The sequence below is a fragment of the Nematostella vectensis genome, chromosome 9, assembly GCF_932526225.1.
Source record: "Nematostella vectensis chromosome 9, jaNemVect1.1, whole genome shotgun sequence".
In the NCBI taxonomy this organism is placed as follows: domain Eukaryota; kingdom Metazoa; phylum Cnidaria; class Anthozoa; order Actiniaria; family Edwardsiidae; genus Nematostella; species Nematostella vectensis.
In genome coordinates, this window is record NC_064042.1 from 5257160 (window position 1) to 5279019 (window position 21860).

The following is a 21860-nucleotide window of genomic DNA, read 5'->3' on the forward strand; positions in this document are numbered from 1 at the left end:
TGACAAAGGCCATATAAGATTCGCATCACCAATTAAGACAAGGAGGTGGACAAACTAGAAAATGAACATGAAAAGAAGTGCATGATACAAACGGGTCAAACTTGATCCGCCGTTGCTACTAATTGTCATTGACAAGCAATTCAAAAAGGGCAATGCAGATTTTGACAAAGTTATATGTGCAGTGAGATTCGTTCAGGATACAGAAGAGCGAACAACAAACACTAAATAGGTTTTATAGTTTCCAAATTTACCCTCTGAAATACTAAGTTCTAGCGGAGTTGAAATAACCACTCTACATTGTAGACTAAACCTATTCTATAAGAGCCATCTCGAAAGACACAGGGAACCCAAACGACTTCTATAACCACAGGGAGCCCAATGTCTTGAATTTCTTAAACTCTCAACTCGAACTCTGGTATAACAGCAATGGGGGAACTTGAGACTAGTCGTTAAAACTTTCACCAAGTGCCCGAATATCTAGTGCCCGTTTATTTCCAGCAAGGCTATAAGGTCACATAAGCCAAACGAGCACATAATTGCCAGGGCCACACACAGACACCTTCCGCTTGAGCCCAGCTCAATATTGTCCCTCCCAGAGGGACATTCCCGCGACCAGTGCTTTGGTCACACCGCTGACCTTTAGGCTGTTGTTACCGTCGTCAATGCATCGATTTTACTTTGTATCTCAGCACAAGATAGGCGGCAAGTCTCAAAGCGATGAAAAACAACAGTAACACAAAACAGTCAAAGTAGATTTTGGCACCTTCTAGGTAGAAAGCGCTCTCTTCGACGTCCATCGCATCGAGGACGTCATCACTGTTCTTAAATATGCACCGCTCCTGCTTGCAGTGCAGGGGCCCTCTGTTGTTTCCATATATGGAGAGGACGGTGCCTTCCCAGCTGTACCGCGCGTACGACACGTACGTCAGCCACTGCATATAATTAGGTATGGTGTCAAAGTTCACAAAGAATCCGCTGAACAAAAGGACCGGGATGCCGGTGACTGGGGCCACGTAGACAGCGGTCTGTGGAGAGAAATGACGACATTAGCTGGAGTCTGACACGATGCAGAGTGTTTGAGTGTGAAGGGGGACCATTACTGCCCTATATCACTACCATCATCATCATCAAAAACATAATAATCATGGCCTCTACCCAACATCACCGCTAATCCGTTTTTTTTTCGTTCATCGTTTACATCTATAGCGGTCCCAGTAACCTAAAATAAATCATTATCCTTTCCACACTTAATATTTTTTTTTTCGAACGTTCCTTAATCACCTACCGGTAGACTTGGAGCTACAGTTCCTATGAGTAATCCAATCGACTGCGCGACTAAACATGTAAGAATGGTGATCGCCACGAATTGCGTGTATCTGAGGCCTTCATGTGGCTGCTCCGTCATAAAGTACACAATGGTGCAGTAGATAAGGGGAAACAGGATCTAAATATAGAGAAATGCAACGAGTCAGCACAGAATTGCAACAAGTCAGTGCATAACTGAAACACGCAATGGTGCAGTAGATAAGGGGAAACAGGGTCTGAATAGAGAGAAACGCAACGAGTCAGTACAGAATTGGAACGAGTTAGTGCATAACTGAAACACGCAATGGTGCAGTAGATAAGGGGAAACAGGGTCTGAATATAGAGAAACGCAACGAGTCAGTACAGAATTGGAACGAGTCAGTGCATAACTGAGTAGTATTCATAAGAAGGGAACAGGATCTGAATATAGAGAAACGAGTCAGTGCACCCCTCTCATACGAAACAAAACATACTGAATTATAAATAGAAGTCGCGTCTTTCACGCACGGACTAACCTGGAAAGGGACGTCTGCCATGGTCTTGGCCAGATAGTAGGACTTGAGACTGTACCAGTTATTTAGATGTTCCCGGATGAAGACAAGTTTCTCCATTGGGACTAAGCCAGTAAAGATAGCACAGGGTTAGGTATAAAAATGACAACAGAGTATCCCTACGCTAAGATATCAGGGTGGTTTAGAGAAATAATGCACTAGTCAAGTGCACCCCGACACACCCCTAACCCGAACAACGCCCACCCCAGACGGGTCCTAGACTACACTCATTAAGTCCTGCCATTTTGTCATCCCAGCAAAATATCAAGTGTGAGAAAGAATCCATTTCAATCGACCGATATTGGAAAGCTGTAGCGATATGTCCGATTGGGTTTAATAAATGAACAATAAAACATTTTTGTATAGTTTTTTTTTGTGATTTTATCACATAAATTGTCTTTAAATAATATGCTTGTACTCACATGTTAGAACCGTTGGCATCAGCGACGTAAACATGAGAAAGAGAAGAGAGAAGAACAGGCAACCCGTGTTGTTGAACACTTTATTAGCGTCATTACCAATCCCCAGGTAGAGTAGACCAATCAGAAGCCCCACCGCTGCTATGGAAACCACTCGAAGGTGCGTGAACACGCGGTCTCGGAGGATGGACTGGAACGCCCGCTTGAACAGGACTACGAACTGTACGGAGCGAGGCGCTTTTTAGATAGCATTGTAAATAGGCGATTTGAACGGGTCACGTGACTTTTAAAGTGGCAAATTAAAGACAAAATAAACACCGAAATGACTGCGCACATCACGCTAGAGAATGACGAAAAACTTAAAACTTTCAATGAAAATAAACCCTTTCTGACAAAGAAACATTCTGGCTTATTCGTAAGCGCGGAGTAAGTTGCTTTTTGTTGTTGTTATTTTGCCGCCAAAAGCCGGAACGCGCGCGAGTTTGGCACCCAAACAGTCATGTGATGTGTTAGCGAAGTTGCCCATCAATCTCGTGCTGATTTAAGAGTGGGAAAAACCGAGAGGGGAAAAATCCGTCCTCTTTCGAGGAACATAGAACTAACCCACCTACTACTATTAGATTTCGAACTTTAAAAAAATATAGAGCTTTTAAGAGTTGTGCCCGAAATCGGAAATTCTTGGGATAAAACAACATACCATAGGATACCAAAGCAATTTTTCTACTGCACCTAGCTGAATGCCCGAGCAATTCTGTACAACCAGGAGCACAAAAAACTTTGCCAACAAAACTATCTAGACTTCATCCTACTTTGCGTAGGATGAACATGATGATAATCTTCGTTCCCCATCCTCTCCCCCATAGTCACCTGTGTTGTCTGGCTAGCCGCATGAATTATCCCCAAGCTCTCCGTGCTCGTTTTCGTGCTCAAATTACAGCCTCCTGTTGCTACGGTAACCGTGGAGGATTTGCTCACGCTACTGTCGCCGCTGACATCTGAGCCCGGGCTCATCTCCAGGCTCTTTCGCCTCTTCTCTTCCGCCATGTGCACGTGCCACGCTTTCACGAGCTTGGGAATGACGTCCTCGCCGTATTCTCCGGCCGCAACTTCAATAACTAGGGACAAGTATCGAGAAAATGATTCAGCATATGAATCAATCTTGTTTTTAAAGGCTGTCGTCTTTCTAGCTCGCTCGGTCAATTCCTTATAAGGACATTACATACCATATTTGGATATCCGCTTCAATCATTTGTTCACTTTTTGTCGCCCTAGAACTGTGTACGTCGAGAATTTTCACGTAAACTTGCAGGGATTCGCGTTTAATACGATTTTGCAGGCCAAAATTTTGAAAGAGGCTCTTTGAGACCATTTAGAGAAAAGACTGCATATGAGTGATATGGTTTGGGACGGAGAAAAGAAATTTACCGTATTAAAGAGTGTCAGTAATTCAGCTGGTGCAAGCGCAAGAAAACGCAATAATAAGGAAATATGAAAGCCCCTTACCCCCTAGAGCCATTACGGTTATAGCTAGTGTTAGGGTGAACAGCACTTACTGAAGTCTGCGGGGTTGTGGTACTTGGGACACTCGAGGCCCTCGCGAGACATGTGCGGGACGAGCTGAGCGACCGGGCCTTGAAAGAGGCAGTTCCCTTCCGCTAAGATATACAACTGAAACAGAAGCGGTACTCATATGTAAACATACAAAAGAGATCGAACATACATAACAGAGATCGGTCATTTACAATAGAGATCGAATGGATATAACAGAGATCGATCAATATCACCGCACGCAAATAAACGAAGTTCGTGAAATGCGTGAGAACTCGACGCGGAACACTGGCGCGCAAGGATGGCTCGCCCAATGACAAGTTCTCCAATAGGGTTCTGGATTCCGGATCCTAGTGTGTGGATTGCGGATTCCATGTGGGTATTTTTCCGTGGATTCCAGATTCCATTTTTTCCAGGATTCTTGCATTCCGGATTCCAGCTTAAGTCTTGGATTCCGGATCCTAGTGCGTGGATTCCGGATTCCAGTAGCATGGATTCCGGATTCTAAGTCTCATTTATGGATTCCGGATTACCTGTCATGTGGCGAGATGGCGCTGGGCTAATGCTGTATCGCACAAACCAGCTGTGCGTCTGGCTTGCCCCTGTGTGCTTATACGTGCTCACCTTATCAAACATCTCGAATAGCTTGGCGCTTGGCTGATGTATCGTACAAACTACAGTCCGTCCGCCATGGGCGAGGGTGCGCATCAGGCTAATGCACTGATACGCCGAGGAGCTGTCAAGACCGCTACCAAGATAAGGGGGGAGTTGTGAGAAGCATTAGTTTTACCCCAGAGGGGAGGGGTGGCACAAAGAAACATGTAGGGTAGTGTTGTAGTCTTGAATTATATCGGAAAGCAAAATGTTGAAATAATCCCGATAGATAGTGTTTGGTATTCTAATGGCGTCAGTGGCGTTGAATTACACGGAAAGGAAAGTTCAGCTTACAGGCTTTGGAAAATCGCTCGTGTTGCAAATAAGGACTTGCGGCAGAACAATTAAAAATCTTGTTTACTCCTTCGTGTCTTCTTTTGCCTTTTCAAGTGTTCACGAGAATTTAACAGCAGGATTTAGTGCAAAGACGATGCATAATACCGAAAGTGGTGTTAGAAGTGTGTTTGACCATTGATCAGCCGTTTGTTGGGCCAACGAGGCCTAGCGATGGCTGGGAACAGAGGGTTAACAGAGAAGAAGAAAAGACTAATACTTAGGCTCTCACCTAGTGGGCTCGTCCAGAAAGATCAGAGGAGGATTGTTTATGAGTTCCAGTGCTATGGCAACGCGCTTCCGCTGACCACCAGAGACTTCGCTGAGCCGCGTGTCAGCCGTTTCGAGAAGACCGAGATTGATCAGGATCTCTTTAATCTGAACAATCACATAAACAAAAATTAGAATTTATTTGATCTAAACAACCACAAAACAAAAATTAGTATAATTTTTATCTGAACAGGAATAAAAACCAAGAATTGGAGTTTCTTTGATCTGAACAACAGCTAAAAAAAATCGACGATTGTGTTGAGAATTTGTAAATTACCAGGCGTTCCTTGTCATCCAGAGGCATGTTTTCCTTAAGATGTAGATTAGCTGATACCTGCAGACCAAGTGTAAAACAACACGCAGTGAATTCACATTATCCCAGCGTATACAACATCTCCCACCCCAACCCAACATCCAGGGTAGAACTGATCATCCCCGCCACCTTTCCCAATGGCAACAACCTCCCCACCCACACCCCGTACATAGCGATGGCGATGATGGCACAAAAGTAATACATCATCTTGCATGATATCCACCGCCCCCACCCCCACCCCCTAGGTCCATAAAATCATCGATTCCATGACAATTAGATCGGGAAGTAACATGTCATCTTACATGACATCCCCACCCCTACCCCCCCCCCCCCCCCCCCCCAGGTCCATACCATCATGGATTCCATGACAGTTAGATGTGGAAGTAACAAGTCATCTTACATGATATCCCCACCCCTACCCCCTAGGTACATACCATCATGGATTCCATTACAGTTAGATGAGGAAGTAACACGTCATCTTGCATGATATAACACGACATTTTCCTAAACTGCCGTAGATTCCTCTCGACCCCATTGACCTTGATAGAGCCATCTGCAAACTTGGTCCTGGGAAGAAAAGAGTACAAAATATCAAACAATGCGTGCGAGTGCGTGAGAAACCTGTGGATATTCTAAAACGTCAGGATCTGGGGCTAGTTTTTCAAAATGGCAGCCAGTAGAAACGTAGTTAACACAAATCCCTGCAAGCTTACATGGTAATTCTCGACTTACACAGTTCTAGGGCTATAAAAACAAACAAAAAATGATCGAAGCGGACTCCCAAATACTGTATGTAATAAAAAGACAATTTTTAAAACAAGATTAATTGATAGTAATAATTATACCAAAGGAATTACTTAAAAAGGAGGCGATAATTCTTTTGACGGCAAAGACACTATTCTCAAAAACCAAAACTAAACTTTTCGACCAAATAAAAAATTTAGCAAAACTAACTCACCGATATCCCGCTAGTACGTTGATCAGAGTTGATTTTCCAGCCCCTAAAACACCACAAACAAACGACGTCACGCGAATGGCTTGGTACAAGTGATACAATTTATTTAATCTGGTACAAGGGTCATGGGCTATGTCTGGTATTGATTGGTTCACAAGTTAAATACTTTACTAGAAATATTATTGATCTAAGGTTATGTCTATTGCTCTTTCTCGTGATGTGATTGGTTCCATGGTTAATTAAGTCTTGTGATCTTATTGGCTGACTTACCTGAAGGTCCTAAGACGCCAACGAGCTCCCCGCTTTTAAATTTCCCAGAAACATCTTTGATAATATCCTTATAATCTGCAAACCAACGAATAAGAACGATATTCATCTCAATAACATTTTGGGTAATATTTGAGACTGATTTTGTGCCAACAACATTTTCACGGTACATTTCAGTACTCGCGATGCTTTGGTGTTCGCTCTGTAAAGGGGGGGGGGGGCGTAAAAGGTTTGCGGTGGTGCGGTTTTGCCTTAAATCTGGTCCATCATCATCTGTTTCATCCTACAAATTTGCATTGCTTAGTGACACAAAAGGGAATGTTGACGAGGGACACTGGAAGGAGGAGTGCTTCTCTCTTTCCAAATTCCCCATCCCTGTGTATTGTCTTCTCCCATTTTTGCGCTTCTGAGTAGAAGAGAGGTTGAGACAAGACGTTGACGAGGGCGATAAGAAAGGGGAGGGAATTATGTGTGCTAACTCCACTGTCCTTCTCTCTATCAAAAAAATAATGAAATCACCTCAAAACGCCGTCTGGCGCGCATCCCTAACTCCCTCCACCAACACCCAACCTCCACACCCATCAATAAAATAAATCTTACACTTTACGAATTCGAATCGGCAAATCCTCGCGTAGTCTCCCTCGCAGCCGTTTTGGAATCGCCACGCTAGTAACTACTGTGGGTCAGGCGCTGGGAAAAATACCTCGCTTAGTGCCTGACGCACGTATAAAATAGTTACTATACTTAGTTTTTCCCACTGTGTATTGTTGTGGTCAAAAGTACAATACACCAAAAACTTGTATTCGACTCTGACAAATTGTTTTTTTTTTTTAGATAAGACTTCTTCAGGGCAGTTTCAGTCCTCCCTGAAGAAGTCTTATTAAAGATGAAAATTTGGTATTTATTCTTCTGGTTCACGGACACGACTATTTGGGCTTTTTGTATTTATTCGTTGTGGTCAAGAAAGTATTCTTTCTTGTTGCGGTTAAACATCATTATCATGTAGCCCGCGTGCAACAACCATCACATAATTACCACAAGGAATGAGTACGGTACATTTTAGTCTACCGTATGATATGGCTCAATTGAATTACACAAAACCCTCACGCGTGTGCCATGTTGTTGAATAGCGAGGGGAGGGGTGGGGAATGAAGAAACTTGCGGGTTAGAGGCCAAGGTCACGAACTCGTGTGCGAAATCTATTGAAAAACATGACTTGCACTCATGTCCATTTTGGCAAGCATTGTTACGATAAAACATACGATACGATACGATAAAGATAAAGATAAAGACCGATTATCGCGACATCCTAATTACAAATAGCGCTGCCATGGTCTGATGGGGAATACATTACCATGTATTCCATAAACAGAGATATATGGCGATAGTTGTCGAAAACAATGTCGTACTACCGTTATCACCACACTTCCCGAGTCTAGGAGTTTCCGTTGATGGTAAAACAAGGCTCTTTAGTGATATGACTTTATGAGCCCCTGTTTCAGTACATTAAGCGCTTAAAAGATGGGCACATATATGTAAGCTTGTTTTGTGTAGAATTCGCGAAACGCAAAAAGTCTCCCCGTGGATCGGGACAAGAGGGCGTAGCTAACGTTACCACAGACTGAGCGTCAAATCGTGCGGTATCGCACCATTCTAAGGGTCATCAAGGTTCAGAAAACCCAGGCTTTAATGGATTGCAATCTTGGTGCATACCAATGATCATTTTAAGCTAGACTACAGAGAACAGACTACAGAACTTTTTTCATTTCCATTGTAATACTGGCTCGTTCTATAGAAATCGACTAGGCAAACAGTGCCTAGTCAAACGAGGTTAAATGCACGAGAAAAAAAAAGATTTTGTTAAGCTCGTACCATTTGATGCATACTCTATCATGTGTAAGGCTTTCAGCTCTTCACCACAACATAAGCGACGCAAGCAGAGGCAAATTCAACTGATATTTGTCAATGAAAGAGCCCGAGTATTTGTGAGAATAAGAGCAGGAAACAGGTCCAAAGTAGACAATAAATAATATGAAAGTGATAAAAGAGAACATTCACTGCCTCTGAACTCAATTCTTATTTAAAATGTTGCAATCATTTGATGTCTTAAAACAATTTCGAGATTATCTGAGGATGTCTCACGGCAATAAGAGCTACTTAAATCATTAGACTAACAAACCCTTAAAGCGCGTCCAAGATTGCATGTTTACAGAGAAAAGTTTGCGTTCAACGTAAAGTGACTATAAGCACGAAAATGTAGGTCTAGGACAAACGAAGTTCTTTTTATGGGCCGTTCCAAATAGGAATGAACATAGAACAATCGCATTGGTTCATTTGCATGCATTTGCATTTGAAACGGTACATGAAAAGAACGGCGTATGCCCAGACGTGTCTCAACTTTATACGATAGAAATCTGGATTCAGGTTAAAAGGAAAACAAAAGAACACGACTTGCATAGGGCATTGGCGGTGGAACCAGGTCATCGGTAGTTTGATATCGATAAAACTCTGCGATGTTTAGACAAAATTTTGGTAATTCATGGACGGTGGAACTAGGTCTCTGTAGTTTGAAATCGATAAAACTCTGCGATGTTTAGATAAAAGTTAGGTAGTTCATTGAAGGTGGAACTAGGTCATCAGTAGTTTGATATCGATAAATAGACCGTGGAACCATGGTAGTTTGATATCGATAAAACTCTGCGATGTTTAAACAAAAGCTTGGTAACTCATGGACGGTGGAATTAGGTCCTCGGTAGTTTGATATCGATAAAACCCCCTGATTTTAGACGAGTAAATTCCGGGGCTGTATACTCGGATCCGTAATCATTACATTTTCTTGAATACTGCTAAAAATAGCTAGAGTTGAGAAAAGTTAATCGAATATACAATCTTGTTTTTTTAATTCGCAGAAGATGCGCATAATAATAGCATTTTAATTTCCTTGAAGGATGACTTACACTTATTTTTAACGTTCCATGAAAAGCACCATGGTTTTGGAAAGAAATAACCTTTTTGAAAAGACTATAACTCTATGACAATAAAAATGAACTGATACTCTTCAAAAGTTCTTTTGTATTGACATTGCGGTGCGAGTTGTTTGTAGACAAGTTCAGATTGCCTATACCCACAGAGTGAAATTGGATATTTTCCAGTGAAGAGCTCCTGGCGAATGGAGCATTCGTATCATCTTTAGTATGTTGGATTTTTTTATCTGGGAAGGCCCCGCAAAGCGAAAAGTTAGCAGCGAAAAGGAGAAAATCGCTCGCGTGCGTAACGGTGTCAATCAAGGAAGCCAGTGTGCAGTTATTGAACATTTGAATGGCTTTATCAAACTCGCGTGCAAAATATATATTTTTTTTCCTTTATAGATTAGATACTTCTATTCATTTGAGGTCTCTGAAGCATACAAATGTGCAAAGAACTTGTGAAACATGCGCTTCAATACTTTCTAAAGTAATTTAATTCGATAATTGCACACATTAGAACAAATTCACGGTCGAACGCATATTTTTGTTGATACTGCAAACATTAATGTCGCATGGAAAACAGAGAAAAATAAAAACACAGGAAAAAAGAATAAAAAGAAGAGAATGCGCGAAAATATAAAACCAACCAGCTCTCGTAATACGTGGGATCTATTTTTCTTTCTTACACAACGTTTCTATTATTATTCGGGTCTATTAAAAACGTCGTGTCCCAACATTACTTCTGAATGTCTCCAATAATATGATTAATAGATAGAGTAATAATATTTCCATTTATTGTGAAGCTACGGTTCCCAAATAAAAAACTTTCACTTTTCTTCAAAAAGCCAAATTTATAATTTTCCACTAATTCAGTTTCGCGTAGCAGGTACTCTCTTTGTGCCTCGAAATTGCCATAAACAACGACGCTAAACGAAAGCAATTCCACGAATAAACCCTAAAGGAAGGCTAAACTCACCATTTCTACCAAGTTTTATAGTGTAGTTCACATTGGTAAATTCTAAATCCACTCTCTGCCGCGGTCTTTGCCAAAAGCTGAGCTGTTCCACGTATTCTCCAGCTTCGAGCATAGAACAGTCTTTACTGGCGACTGAACTCGTCTCCTCGCCTCCACAACACTTTATCGCCGTCTTGTAACTCTCCGCACGCGCCGCTAAGAAATTCTCCATCTTGAGAATTCCAACAGGCAACGTGTACAGTTTTTTTCAGTAGGCGATTTACCTCTTCCCGCTAAACTGCTCGCTTTTTGGTCATGTGAGTCCTCGACTGTATTGTTGGTGATGTCTCAAAGTCCAATTACCTATGCAAAATAAATAATTCATGAATATAACAACGATGGATAGAAAAAAAATATGCACGGAAAGTGTGGTGAACCGAGCTAGCAGGTTGCTTGAGCTCGAACTCGGCTAAAGAAAAAATTCCCCGAGATGTGGAGATTGCTGTAGATTAGACAAGCATGTTGAGCAATACAATCCACGGCATTTTATGTGTTCTTCTCCTCATAAAACAAACCCGGCCTACCTTTGCACCCCGTGAACACAAGTACAAGCAAACAAGGGGGAGTTCTCGGTTGCAAATAAATGCAGGGCTGCAAAAGAGCTCTGGGAAATCAAATCCCGTTTTTTTTTTAGGACTCGCGTTTTTGTTGTAAAAAATTGTGCACGCCAGGGCATAAACTGAAACCGGAAACCGGAAATAGCTGTGTGTGGTTCGATGTCAGTCGCCTTGAGCAGAACAATACTTTTAAAGACTAAACAGACTGTGGTAGTTAGGGGAGCGCCCAAAAAGCAGGGTCTTCATTGACCGTTTTTCGTTAGGAAAACTGAATTTACTATCCTTTTGCTAACTCTGAATCGGCAGCGAAAAGCTTTTAAAACCACCCACGCCGTTTTCAACCGGAAGTGAGAGTTTTCTTTGAAAGGACGACACGTGGGGCTACACCATTGTGACGTCATCAAGGGCAGTGTGGCAGAACGTTGCTAGGTAACCTTTTCAGGGGTAAAGTATTTGTTTCTTTTGCTTTTCTTAGTTTTTATTTGATTGAAACCATTTATTGTTCTTATAAAAAAGGGGGAAGAACGAGTTCCCATCAGGAAAACAATATTTCTTTTTTTTGTATTTTGTCATTATTTAGGGATAAATAAGTACCACCTTTTCTTATAGCACAAATAGATAAGAATTTTAAAATAGCAGAAATAAATAAATAAATATAAGCGAGCAATCGCGTTGGAGATTTTATGCTGTTTTCATTTTTTGACGTCACAAAAATCACAAATTGCTTTCACTGCAAACAAAAGCTAGGACCATTATAATATCCCTTATCTGCGTATAAACATACATAAAAATTTTTTATCAAAATATCATCGTAAGCCCGTGGTTGAGGATATAAGACAGAATAATAGTTTGAGACCAAAAAAACCTGGCTCCAATGGTACTTAATTTATTTTCATTAATTATTTTTTTGGGGGGAGGGGGTGGGAAATGAACCACTGATATCCGAACGAAAGTTTCAATTGAGATTGTGACATTTTGTCGTATTTTAATTCAAATTTTAATAAGATGTTTTGTGTGTACATAGTTTTTTTAATCTGTTCTCATTTTCATCAATCATCGGCGTGTGCCTTGTGCGTGTCCTTGTGATAATATATCATCATTAGTGCTTCTCACTAGTAATCAATCATCAGATCCTCAAAAGAACAGCACATCACGACATATAAGTTATCGTTTTTTGTCGAAGTATCGGTCATGGGAAAAAAACCGTGAAATTCGTCCTATTATTGAGAAACCCCTGAACGCGCACAGCAAGTATCAATGTGATATTCGCACAACGACTACCCGGGCTCTTTTCGACTAGGAAAAAATAGATTTGAGACTCTTCAAATATGCTCACCTTACCTGACAGATCAGATCCATGTTTCCGGCAGTCCCTAACCAGGGTATGACGTGCGGGACGCAGCGCTGCCAATAGCAGAAGCGGAATCGATCATGTGATGCCTATCGCCATGCTCCGCGCGCTCTTTACTTGAAATACGTCACAATAGCTGTGACGTCATAGTGATTGTGTTTGCAGGTTTTTGGTGTTATGTTCATGTTCTAAACATTGTTTTCGAAGGATAACTTCTTCAGTAGTGAGGGTCTAACATTGGCAAAAAAAAAAAAAAAATAGGACCACTGTAATTGGCCCAGTCTGTAGTGGCTCCCCTGTAGTGGCCAGTGTTTCGTTTTTGTTAAAGGTGTATTATTATTTTTTGTGTGTTGTTGTTTATGGCGAAGTAAAAAAATAAACTAAAATAAATAAATAAATAAATAAATAAATAAATAAATAAATAAATAAATAAATAAATAAATAAATAAATAAATAAATAAATAAATAAATAAATAAATAAAAATAAATAAATAAATAAATAAATAAATAAAAATAAAAAAATAAATAAATAAATAAATAAATGAATGAATGAATGAATGAATGAATGAATGAATGAATAAATAAATAATAAATAAAATGCCGAAAAACAATCTAAAACACAAATTACCGCAAATGACCCCCGCAAACTACCCCCAAAAACAACATGGCAGGCCCGCAAATGATCCCGTAATAATTTGTGGAATGGAACGCGGAATGAAGTGCTCGACATTAAAAAAATAAAGTAATTTTTTTTCTCTTAACTCTCTGTATTTATGTGGAGGAAAGACTAGACTTTTATCACAATAACCTATGCTAAATGTATGAGGGATTTAGCGTGTTTTTAGCGACGGGAATTCTAGAAAAACACATGCGGAATTCATCCAATATTAGTTTACAAATCTCTTGCTTACAAATATAATTCTAACTTTTTGTTTTTTCTGACGTTTTATTATTGACAAATGCAAGAACATTGTCTTTCCGCATAAATAGAGAGAGTTAAGATAAAATATATTGCATTATTTTTTTCAATGTATTTTCATTTTTAAAATAATGTATAATTTCCTTTAACAGAAAGAGTTATTTTTTTATCTAGCGTAGAGTCGAGCGCTCTATTCCGCGTTCCATTTCGTAAATTATTACGGGATCATTTGCAGGCCTACCGTGTGCTTTTATGGGGGTCATTTGCGCGCCTACCGTGTGCTTTTATGGGGGTCATTTGCGGGCCTACCGTGTGCTTTTATGGGGGTCATTTGCGGACTAGGGGGGGGGGGGGATGTTGGGCCTTGGGAGGAGTGCAACCCCACCAGGCCCGTAGCCAGGATCGTTTACCCATTTAGCGGACGTTTTCTATAAGATAGCTCGCTGTGGTACTAAATTTTTCTTCATAAGAGCGGACCTTCCAGTCTAGTGGTCTAGCCTGTCTTTCGACCCCTCCCCCTCCCCCCCGGCTACGGGCATGCCCACCTTGTGAAAGAAAATAAATGCCCTAAAGATTCCTTCTCGCATAGGAGGCATTGCGTCCCCCCACCCTCCCGTCCCCCATACACGAACCAGCAAGACAGGCTTTTGCTCACCATAAACTTTATTAAAACTTTCAAAGTTATTTTAGAATAATTTAAATTTCTTGGTGAGTCCTGAGCACACAATGACTATTTTTTAATAAAATATCTTAAAATCACCTTATTGTCTCCTTTTCTATATATGTACATAAAAGACAACATAGACATTTACAACTACCTTTCAATGCCAGGTCTTATTCTATTTAAATGTACGCAAAGAGCATATATTATCTAGTCATTAGTACGTAAAGAAACAGAACCATCATTTTATATGTGTGACATAGAGGTACAACTCAATAGTAATATTAAACTTCTAATAATACCTTTCTATAATATGATTAGTGAAAAACTATGCTTGCCATGATGCATTGCATTCACGTCATTTCCGAAGCCAACTCATCAAACGTCTGACAAAACAAGAGCCACTGAAGGCCACTGTTAGGGTAGAAAAATGATTCTTATTTCAAGGATTTCCTTGTCCATGAAAACAGCAACGCAATGATACCAATGCTCTTTTTAAATCTTAACCGCTTTTCTAGTAAGTCTGAACATGATATTTACAAACACAGCTCATCCCATGGACTCTTGTCAGCTGCCATTTTGTTAGAATATCAAGTGGAGAAAGCATCCGTTTCCATCGGCTGATTAAGAGAAACTATGGTGATATTTTTATTTGAACTTGGTAACTGAAGTACAAAACTTTGTTTTTAGATGACTACCTCATCAAAATTATTTGTTTACCAATATTCAATGAAAACTTTAACAAAGGTGTGGCTGTCAAGGGCCCTTTAAAACGATTCTTATTATCGCAAAAATAAAACTGCTAAAAAGATGCACAGTAATCTGGAAAGACACTATAACATAACCACTTTAAAACACTTGACCTAAAGAGTGCCATTCAGAGCCAACTTTGTTATAGTTTTTAGTAAACACTGGAATACAAATTATAAGTGATCCAGAAATATATCAAAATGGCAACTAAAAGAGGATCGTTTCATTTCTGCACTAGGACAGTAGGATTCAGAATTAATACAAAATAAAAAAAGGTAAGCATTTCTGCAAAATTATTAGCTAATAGAGTATAGGGATGTGTTATTACTACTGCCATACTAGACTTAATCTGCTTTGACATGATTAGATTATAAAAATCTAAATGTATTTTCTTTGAGAGGCTTTCCCAATAATGGGGCAACGCTGAAGTTTCAAACTGTACTGCTAGTCCATTCCCCACTTTTTAGTCATATGTACATTACCGTGTTAATACAGATCTTTTAGATGTTACCAGCAATTTTGTCACTTGCTCTTGCAATGCTGCTTTTATGTACTTTCCTACATTAGATACGACTGTCCAGTTTATCCTTTTCTTAGAAAACCCAACCAAAAGTACTTTCAAGCACACATTCTGAGCATGTCAATTTAAGCACATGGCTCTCAGCAGAGTTGAACAGGAGTGCACTACCTCTGTAATATAGTTGAAGTGGTTCAACCATCATTGTTTTGTAGAGCTAGCGTGTGCACCAGATTGTCAACCTGTACAACATTAGAAGCAGTGGAGATGTGATGAGGCGACCCCATAGAGCCCATACCCCCATTGTGTGCCATTGTCGGTAGCGGCGAGCTTTGAAGGGCGGGGCTACCATGCTGCACACTGACCAACAGTGGTGACATGTCCCCTCGAGATGCTGCATTCGCCTGGGTTGTTGCTGTTGATGACGTTGCCCCAGAGTGCGATGCAGAAATGCTGTCCGTTACAGTGCATATGGTGCTAGCATGGGCTGGCAATGTGACGATTACAATATTGCTTCCTTGTTGTATAGCAAAGTTCGGCGGCAAAGTCACAGTCCCAGGAGGGAGAGTAACAGTTCCACTGGAGTTTGTTAGGGTTGACATGGCTACTGGCAAAGACATGGTGCCACCAGGCAAGGTCTGCATTTGTAACGTAGATGGCATTCTAGCTTGGACGGCCAGGTTGTTGGGTGCGATCGGCACAACAGTATTGTATTGAGTTGGGACCAAGGAATCTGGCCAGAACCTCTGAGCAGGCCTGGTCTGTATCTTCGCCTTCTTGGCCTTGTGAGCCTCTGGATTACCAGCGTCTAGCATTGGTTGCAGAATCCTCCTTCTTGCATTGATAAACCTGCCAATGAAGGTAAGGGGTGATCAAGTGAAGGGAAATAGAACACAGTTCTACGATATATTTTCTGATGGCAAGATACGGCACAAACCAGCTAACACAATCTTTGACGTTAAAAGGTGATCCCAAGAAGGGCCATAAAACATAGTAGAAGAAATGACATGTTTTCTGATGGTATGATACAGCACAAACCCTCAACTTCAAACTTAAAAGGTAAGAGGTGTTTAAAAGATGGGCCACACAACCCAGTAGAAATAATATGACATGTTTTCTGATGGCTAGAGACAGTAAACTCTGACTAAAAAGTGTTATTTACCAGTTATTGACTTGTAAAATGGTGAGGTTGGTTTGCTGGGCGATGGATCTTTTCTCATCTTCTGTCGGGTAGGGATGCTAGGTAAAATCAATTATTAGCTAGTCAGTGCACAAAGCACACAAAGATTTGTCACATTTGTGAAGTGTGTGAGAAATCATAGCAGTGAGTGTAGTTGGTTTGTGTGATATAGATAAGATGTAGCTTAGATTGTGTAAAACAATATTGTATGTGATAAAACTACAGTGATGCCCCAAATAGCAATTTCCAAATATCAAGTCCTGTATTTAGCTACCTCCATTAAGGAGATGAAGTCTATTAAGCAGTCAACTTTTAAGTACCTGACAGCGGTGAATTAATAGAGGTACCACTGTATACTGATGTGTCACAAAGGTACTTACCATGATATGTTGAAACAGCCAAGTTTTCATAATAGATGTCGCCTGTTTGGGAAGCACGCCTCGCTTAGACTTCTTTGACCTGTCGTTGGAGTCTGTCGGTGAGTCAAGTGCTGGCATGGGCAAGGCAGTAGGCAGTGCAATCTCAGTTGGTGACCCCGCCCCAGAACTAGTTGGTGTGGTTGGTGTGGTAACCACAATGCTACTAGGCGTCGAATATGTCACAGAAGCAGGGACGATGTGTTGTTGCTGCTGCGGCATTTGCGCGAGAAGGACCGTCTGTCCTGTAGGGGTGACTATAGGGGTAGCTGCAGTAGCAGCAGTGACAACGACAGTAGCTGACTGCTGGGGGGTGTAGGACATTGGCGAAGCCTGCTGCTGTTGTACTTGGGTTGCTATGACGCTGATGTTAGGTGGTGTTGCCATGGCAATTGTGCATGGGGAAGTTGTATAGTAGGCGACGTCTTGAGGTGCAAGTAACTGTGCCTGCTGTATAAAAGTCTGTTGTGGTTGTGCAGATGGCAGTTGCTGGAAGGACTGAGAGACACAGCCGATTGATGGGGTCTGGAAAGTCGTTGACATGGGGCTTCTCAGCAAATTTTCACTCTGCATTTTTCCTTTTAGACAGGCAATGTACCGTTGGCAAAAATCTTTGCAAAGCTCATTTACTTTCTCAAGCTCTAGTAAGTGGATTCTGAAAACTTGGATGGCTTTGATGATCTATGAAATGAAAAATAGAATAAGACTAAACATCAAAAAATCGAAAATGAGACAGATGAGACAAAATGAGAAGATGAGAAAAAAATGAAACAAAGACAGAATAAATCAAGGAGTAAAACACAATGAAGCTTTAAAACAGGTTGTCTTTTGAACCTTGATATTGTAGATTGTAAAACAAGGTTAACCTGATCTCAATGAATTAAAACATGATCATGATTATGGGAATCATAGAAATGGCCCCACAAGATACAAGATGAAACTGAACTGATCACTTTGTCATTACTCTCAAAGAATCCACAAAAAAAATAAGAGTGAACAATGGAAAAGAAAAAAAACTGAGCTTATGGCATATTCATGAACTATGTAACTAAAACACTGATTTGAAAGCAGCAGGGACTAAGCCACCTTAAAAAACCTGCCTGATCAACCATGCCATAACATGTTCTTGAACCAGGTTTTTGTTTCAATTTCGTTTTACATTAAAAAAGCATCATGAAGAAAAGAATGAAGCAGCAAATAGACATTATTTTTGCAAAACACAAGTGATCAATATGATCAATTGACAATTAATTAAAACCGTTTCGCTGTGTTTTCAGAGTCTTATTTTCTAGTTTAATCCACAAGAAAAACATGAATACCAATGTGAAAGATATCAAAACAAAAACAAAACAAAAGAATACCAGCAGATAGATAACAAGTACATATTCTTTTTCATTTATCAAATTGTCCATCCCACATTAACAATTTATCAAGGGAGTAAAATTATGAATGACTTAATAAAGCTCTCTCTAAGAATAATAATTTAAAAAAAAACTGAAAAAAACATTTTAAACTTCCTAATATGCTTAAAACTCTAACCATGTCATTAAACAGTAGAAAAACTTAACCAACCTTTCACACAGACAGCAGTGTGATTCTATTATTTTGACAGACAAAAATGGATAGAGTAAAGTAGAATTAATTAGAATCAATGATGCATTATATTGGTTATATTCAAGTCATAAACCCAGTCTTTGATAAGTAATTTGAAGTTAATTTTCAGGTGAGCCCAGCTGTGAATGTAATCACTGTTTGTACATCACAGTCCGGGTTCTAATTATGCTTTATTTTCTAGAGACATAGGGCCTAAAAATATTATAAACCAATTTGAACCACTTAAAGTCTAGAATGCTCTACAAGCAGTCGAGCAAACCAGGGCTAATATACAAGCCAGGGTTATATATACAAAAATAAACTATAACTAAGAAAATATAAGAAGAATAAAAAGCCTAGAACAAGAAGAAATCAAAACTGACTTTACTTTATTCTTGCTCCAGCCATATCTTGGCAATGGTGTGAGGCAGTTTTTCAAGAGCTCAGAGGAGGAACTAGGGGTGGGGTGGTAATGGTGTTTTTTTAACAACACATCAACAACAAGCTAAAATGCTGGCCAGCCACAAAATAACAGGTGGAAGCACTCAAAATATCTTATATAACCTGCACAGTGTTTGCAATACATTATGAAAGTAAAGATACATATAAAATACATAGCAGAATAGACAGGTCTTCTTTCAAAATCACACATTTTAACTTCTTCCTTATGTGATATCAATTTACTCAAACCAAACATTATCAAAATGATAATGTCATTTTATAGTTACCGTAAAAATCTAGTGTAATCTATATTAGGTAAAGGTTTTTCAAGAGATTTTAATGTAAACAGTCTTCAAAACAAACAGAGAACATCTCTTTGCTATCTATCCTTTGCACTTATGTCTAGCAAAACGTGTATGTATTTTACAGTTATACAATAAACTATTAAAAAAACTTGATCACAAGATGTTAATTTTAATATACCAAATGCTGTCATCCTAGCAATATCTTCAATTAGTTATCCAAGATTTCTTTAACATTTCTTTATGTATTCTTGTATTTATGTCTAATGCATAAACTATGGTTTGTTCATCTAGTTTATGGTTTAAAAAAATTGTCTAACCAGTCTGCAATATACATAGTACCCTTTTTCAACCAGTAAACTTCAATGGTGGCACGTACAGGACAATCCTGCTATTAGTCTTATTTTCATCAAATATCTGAGCAGCATTAATGAAACAGGAAATAAAACTTTTACTGTTAAAGCCCTATAAGGGAAACCTAATTACTAAATTTAAAAAAAAACATTTACAGTAAGCCAAAATCCTGTGCAAAAAAAAATTCAAATCAAATATTTTCTAAAATTTTAAAACCTAGTTCATACAAATCAGCAAATGGCTCCTAAAAATGAGAAGGAAAAATTGGTTACCTCACTGTTATGGAAATTTTATGGTCGGTCCCCTTAACTTTTGGTTTGGTACTTTCAGACATTTGGTTAGACAAAAGATTACTTTATTAAAGACAAGCCAAGATTTTCAATGGAGATGAGGTCAAATTAACATTTCTTTTTTAAACATTGGCAACATTGTAGCACATTAGGAAAAGCTATTTGTACTCAATAAAGTCTAAAATTTAAGTCAAGGCTACAAGGAAAATTTGTAAAGAATTTATTGGTGTAAGATAAACTAACCTTATAGCTTTATCCTTTTTGAATGAAAAGGTGATATGGACAAATGCCAATTTGGAACCAATTGATGTCCAATTTGGCACCAGGAAATTTATGGTCTGATACAAGGCACAATTGACTGAAGAAAAAAGCCTAAAACCAAAATGACTTTCTCGATTCAGTTAAAGCCACGATCTACTTTTCTTATTAATAACAAATATCTAAATTTTTAATATCCTAGAGAAAAATTAATCGAGTGTAACATTTAAATTGCATGTTTGTTAACTTCAACCCACTGTAATTCATCTGAAATTATGAGCTAATTTTAATTGGCTAAGGTTTTCTTAACATATAATGTCCATTTGATAAAAACACTTTTTTAAGTTATCATTTCTTTTCACCTTTTTCGTATTATATGAATAATGGACTGGGGGTTACAACAAACAAGAAAATCCGAAAGACCTGTAGGCGTCAAAGAGTGCGTTTAATACCTGATAAAACGCAGCGAGAATTGTGTGTTCGTGGATAAAACATTACCTGGTACCCGAGAAAAAGGTCTGATGTCAAAAATGTCAAGTTTGGCGCCGACAGTGCTGGAAGTGAAATACTAGACCCTTTTACTGGGGCACTTTCCTTTGTGCGATGTGTCGACTACTTCCACTCAATAGCGAAACGTAGCAACAAAGCAAATCTCAAATCATACTCACTGTAGATGTAAGCACAACCGGGTAGAATTTTATAAACGATGTTTGGTAATTTGGGGTTCAGAAAAACACCAATTCGGACAACCACAAAATAAAATAAAGGTGGCGATTTTTTCGAGGGAAATATTACTCATTCAGAGTTTCTCCCGAGCTTCGAAAATAAACACAACAGCGGAGTAGGCTATCACTCACTCTAAATACACCACTTACGAGATTGTCAAGTTCTTGATCGCCAGAAAAGCATGGTTTTCCCTCTCTATTGTGCTGCATCATAAAGTTTTTGATGTCGTTGTCAAAGGCATCAGAAGTTGGACAATCGCTAGTTTGCGTAGCATGTTCACATTTTTCTAAAAGCATCGCTAGCAAAGGAAAAAGAGGGTGGCGATAAATTGCGACTTTTTCGTTCTCCATGCTTTGTACAGCTATATGGGCTTCTTCATAAGACGGTGGCATCTTATCCTGGCTTTGTTGAAGTCCGTAAGGTGAGCTGACGGCGATGTTTTGTTGTGGCGATAACATGCTTTGGGGACGGTTGGTGATTCCCTCCATTCGAATATGGCAGCTTCTCTACGGTCACAAAAACAACAAAACATGGCGTTATATCTTGCATCCATAGTGGTTCGATCGATCCGGCAGTGAAAGGTAAATGTTAAGGTAATGGTTTGTAGTGTTAATGTGTTTGTGAGGGAGGGTGAAAGACTTACAATTGGTCGTTATTAAAAAGAACTGCCCGCGGATCCGACATTGACTGGCAAGGCCTCGTGTCACTCCAACATCAAATACAGAAAACACAGAAGACGGGATCACGTGATATTTCTCAAAACACCTACTGCCGCTTTCACGACACCTACACTCTAAAACTGCATCAAAGACGAAATCGAATTTTACAACCAGCATCCCTAGTATTCGCCAAAGACACTACTGAAAAACATTTCTTTGATGTCAGGTATTATTTCGTGTTCTTTTTTAGCGCGAGCTTTTCACTTGCGTGAGTTCGAAATGATGCGGTT

The 21860-nt window shown here is 39.6% G+C and overlaps 2 protein-coding genes across 4 annotated transcripts; both read right to left on the bottom strand.

Moving 5' to 3' along the window:
- Positions 1–216: 216 nt before the first annotated feature.
- On the bottom strand, positions 217–12633 carry LOC5511000 (ATP-binding cassette sub-family G member 4). Of its 3 annotated transcripts, none has more exons than XM_032380189.2 (14): positions 12495–12633; positions 10558–10899; positions 6619–6693; positions 6352–6394; positions 5828–5960; positions 5358–5414; positions 5043–5188; positions 4448–4571; positions 3829–3943; positions 3143–3390; positions 2279–2495; positions 1821–1921; positions 1286–1444; positions 217–1025 (listed from the first exon to the last, which is right to left on the bottom strand). In XM_032380189.2, exons 2-14 carry the CDS (start codon positions 10766–10768, stop codon positions 660–662), a joined length of 1995 nt encoding a protein of 664 aa, XP_032236080.1. In that variant the 5' UTR covers positions 10769–10899; positions 12495–12633; the 3' UTR covers positions 217–659. The 3 variants fall into 3 exon arrangements, with proteins under 3 accessions (XP_032236080.1, XP_032236079.1, XP_032236078.1); XM_032380188.2 differs by having other exon boundaries at positions 12490–12604; XM_032380187.2 differs by lacking the exon at positions 12495–12633 and adding an exon at positions 11121–11424.
- A 1435-nt stretch (positions 12634–14068) lies between these two features.
- LOC5511016 (homeobox protein PKNOX1) lies at positions 14069–21846 on the bottom strand. The gene is made up of 5 exons (XM_032380190.2): positions 21555–21846; positions 21061–21417; positions 16912–17628; positions 16514–16590; positions 14069–16200 (listed from the first exon to the last, which is right to left on the bottom strand). The coding sequence occupies exons 2-5, from the start codon at positions 21397–21399 to the stop codon at positions 15546–15548; spliced, it is 1788 nt and encodes a 595-aa protein (XP_032236081.1). The 5' UTR covers positions 21400–21417; positions 21555–21846; the 3' UTR covers positions 14069–15545.
- Positions 21847–21860: the final 14 nt, after the last annotated feature.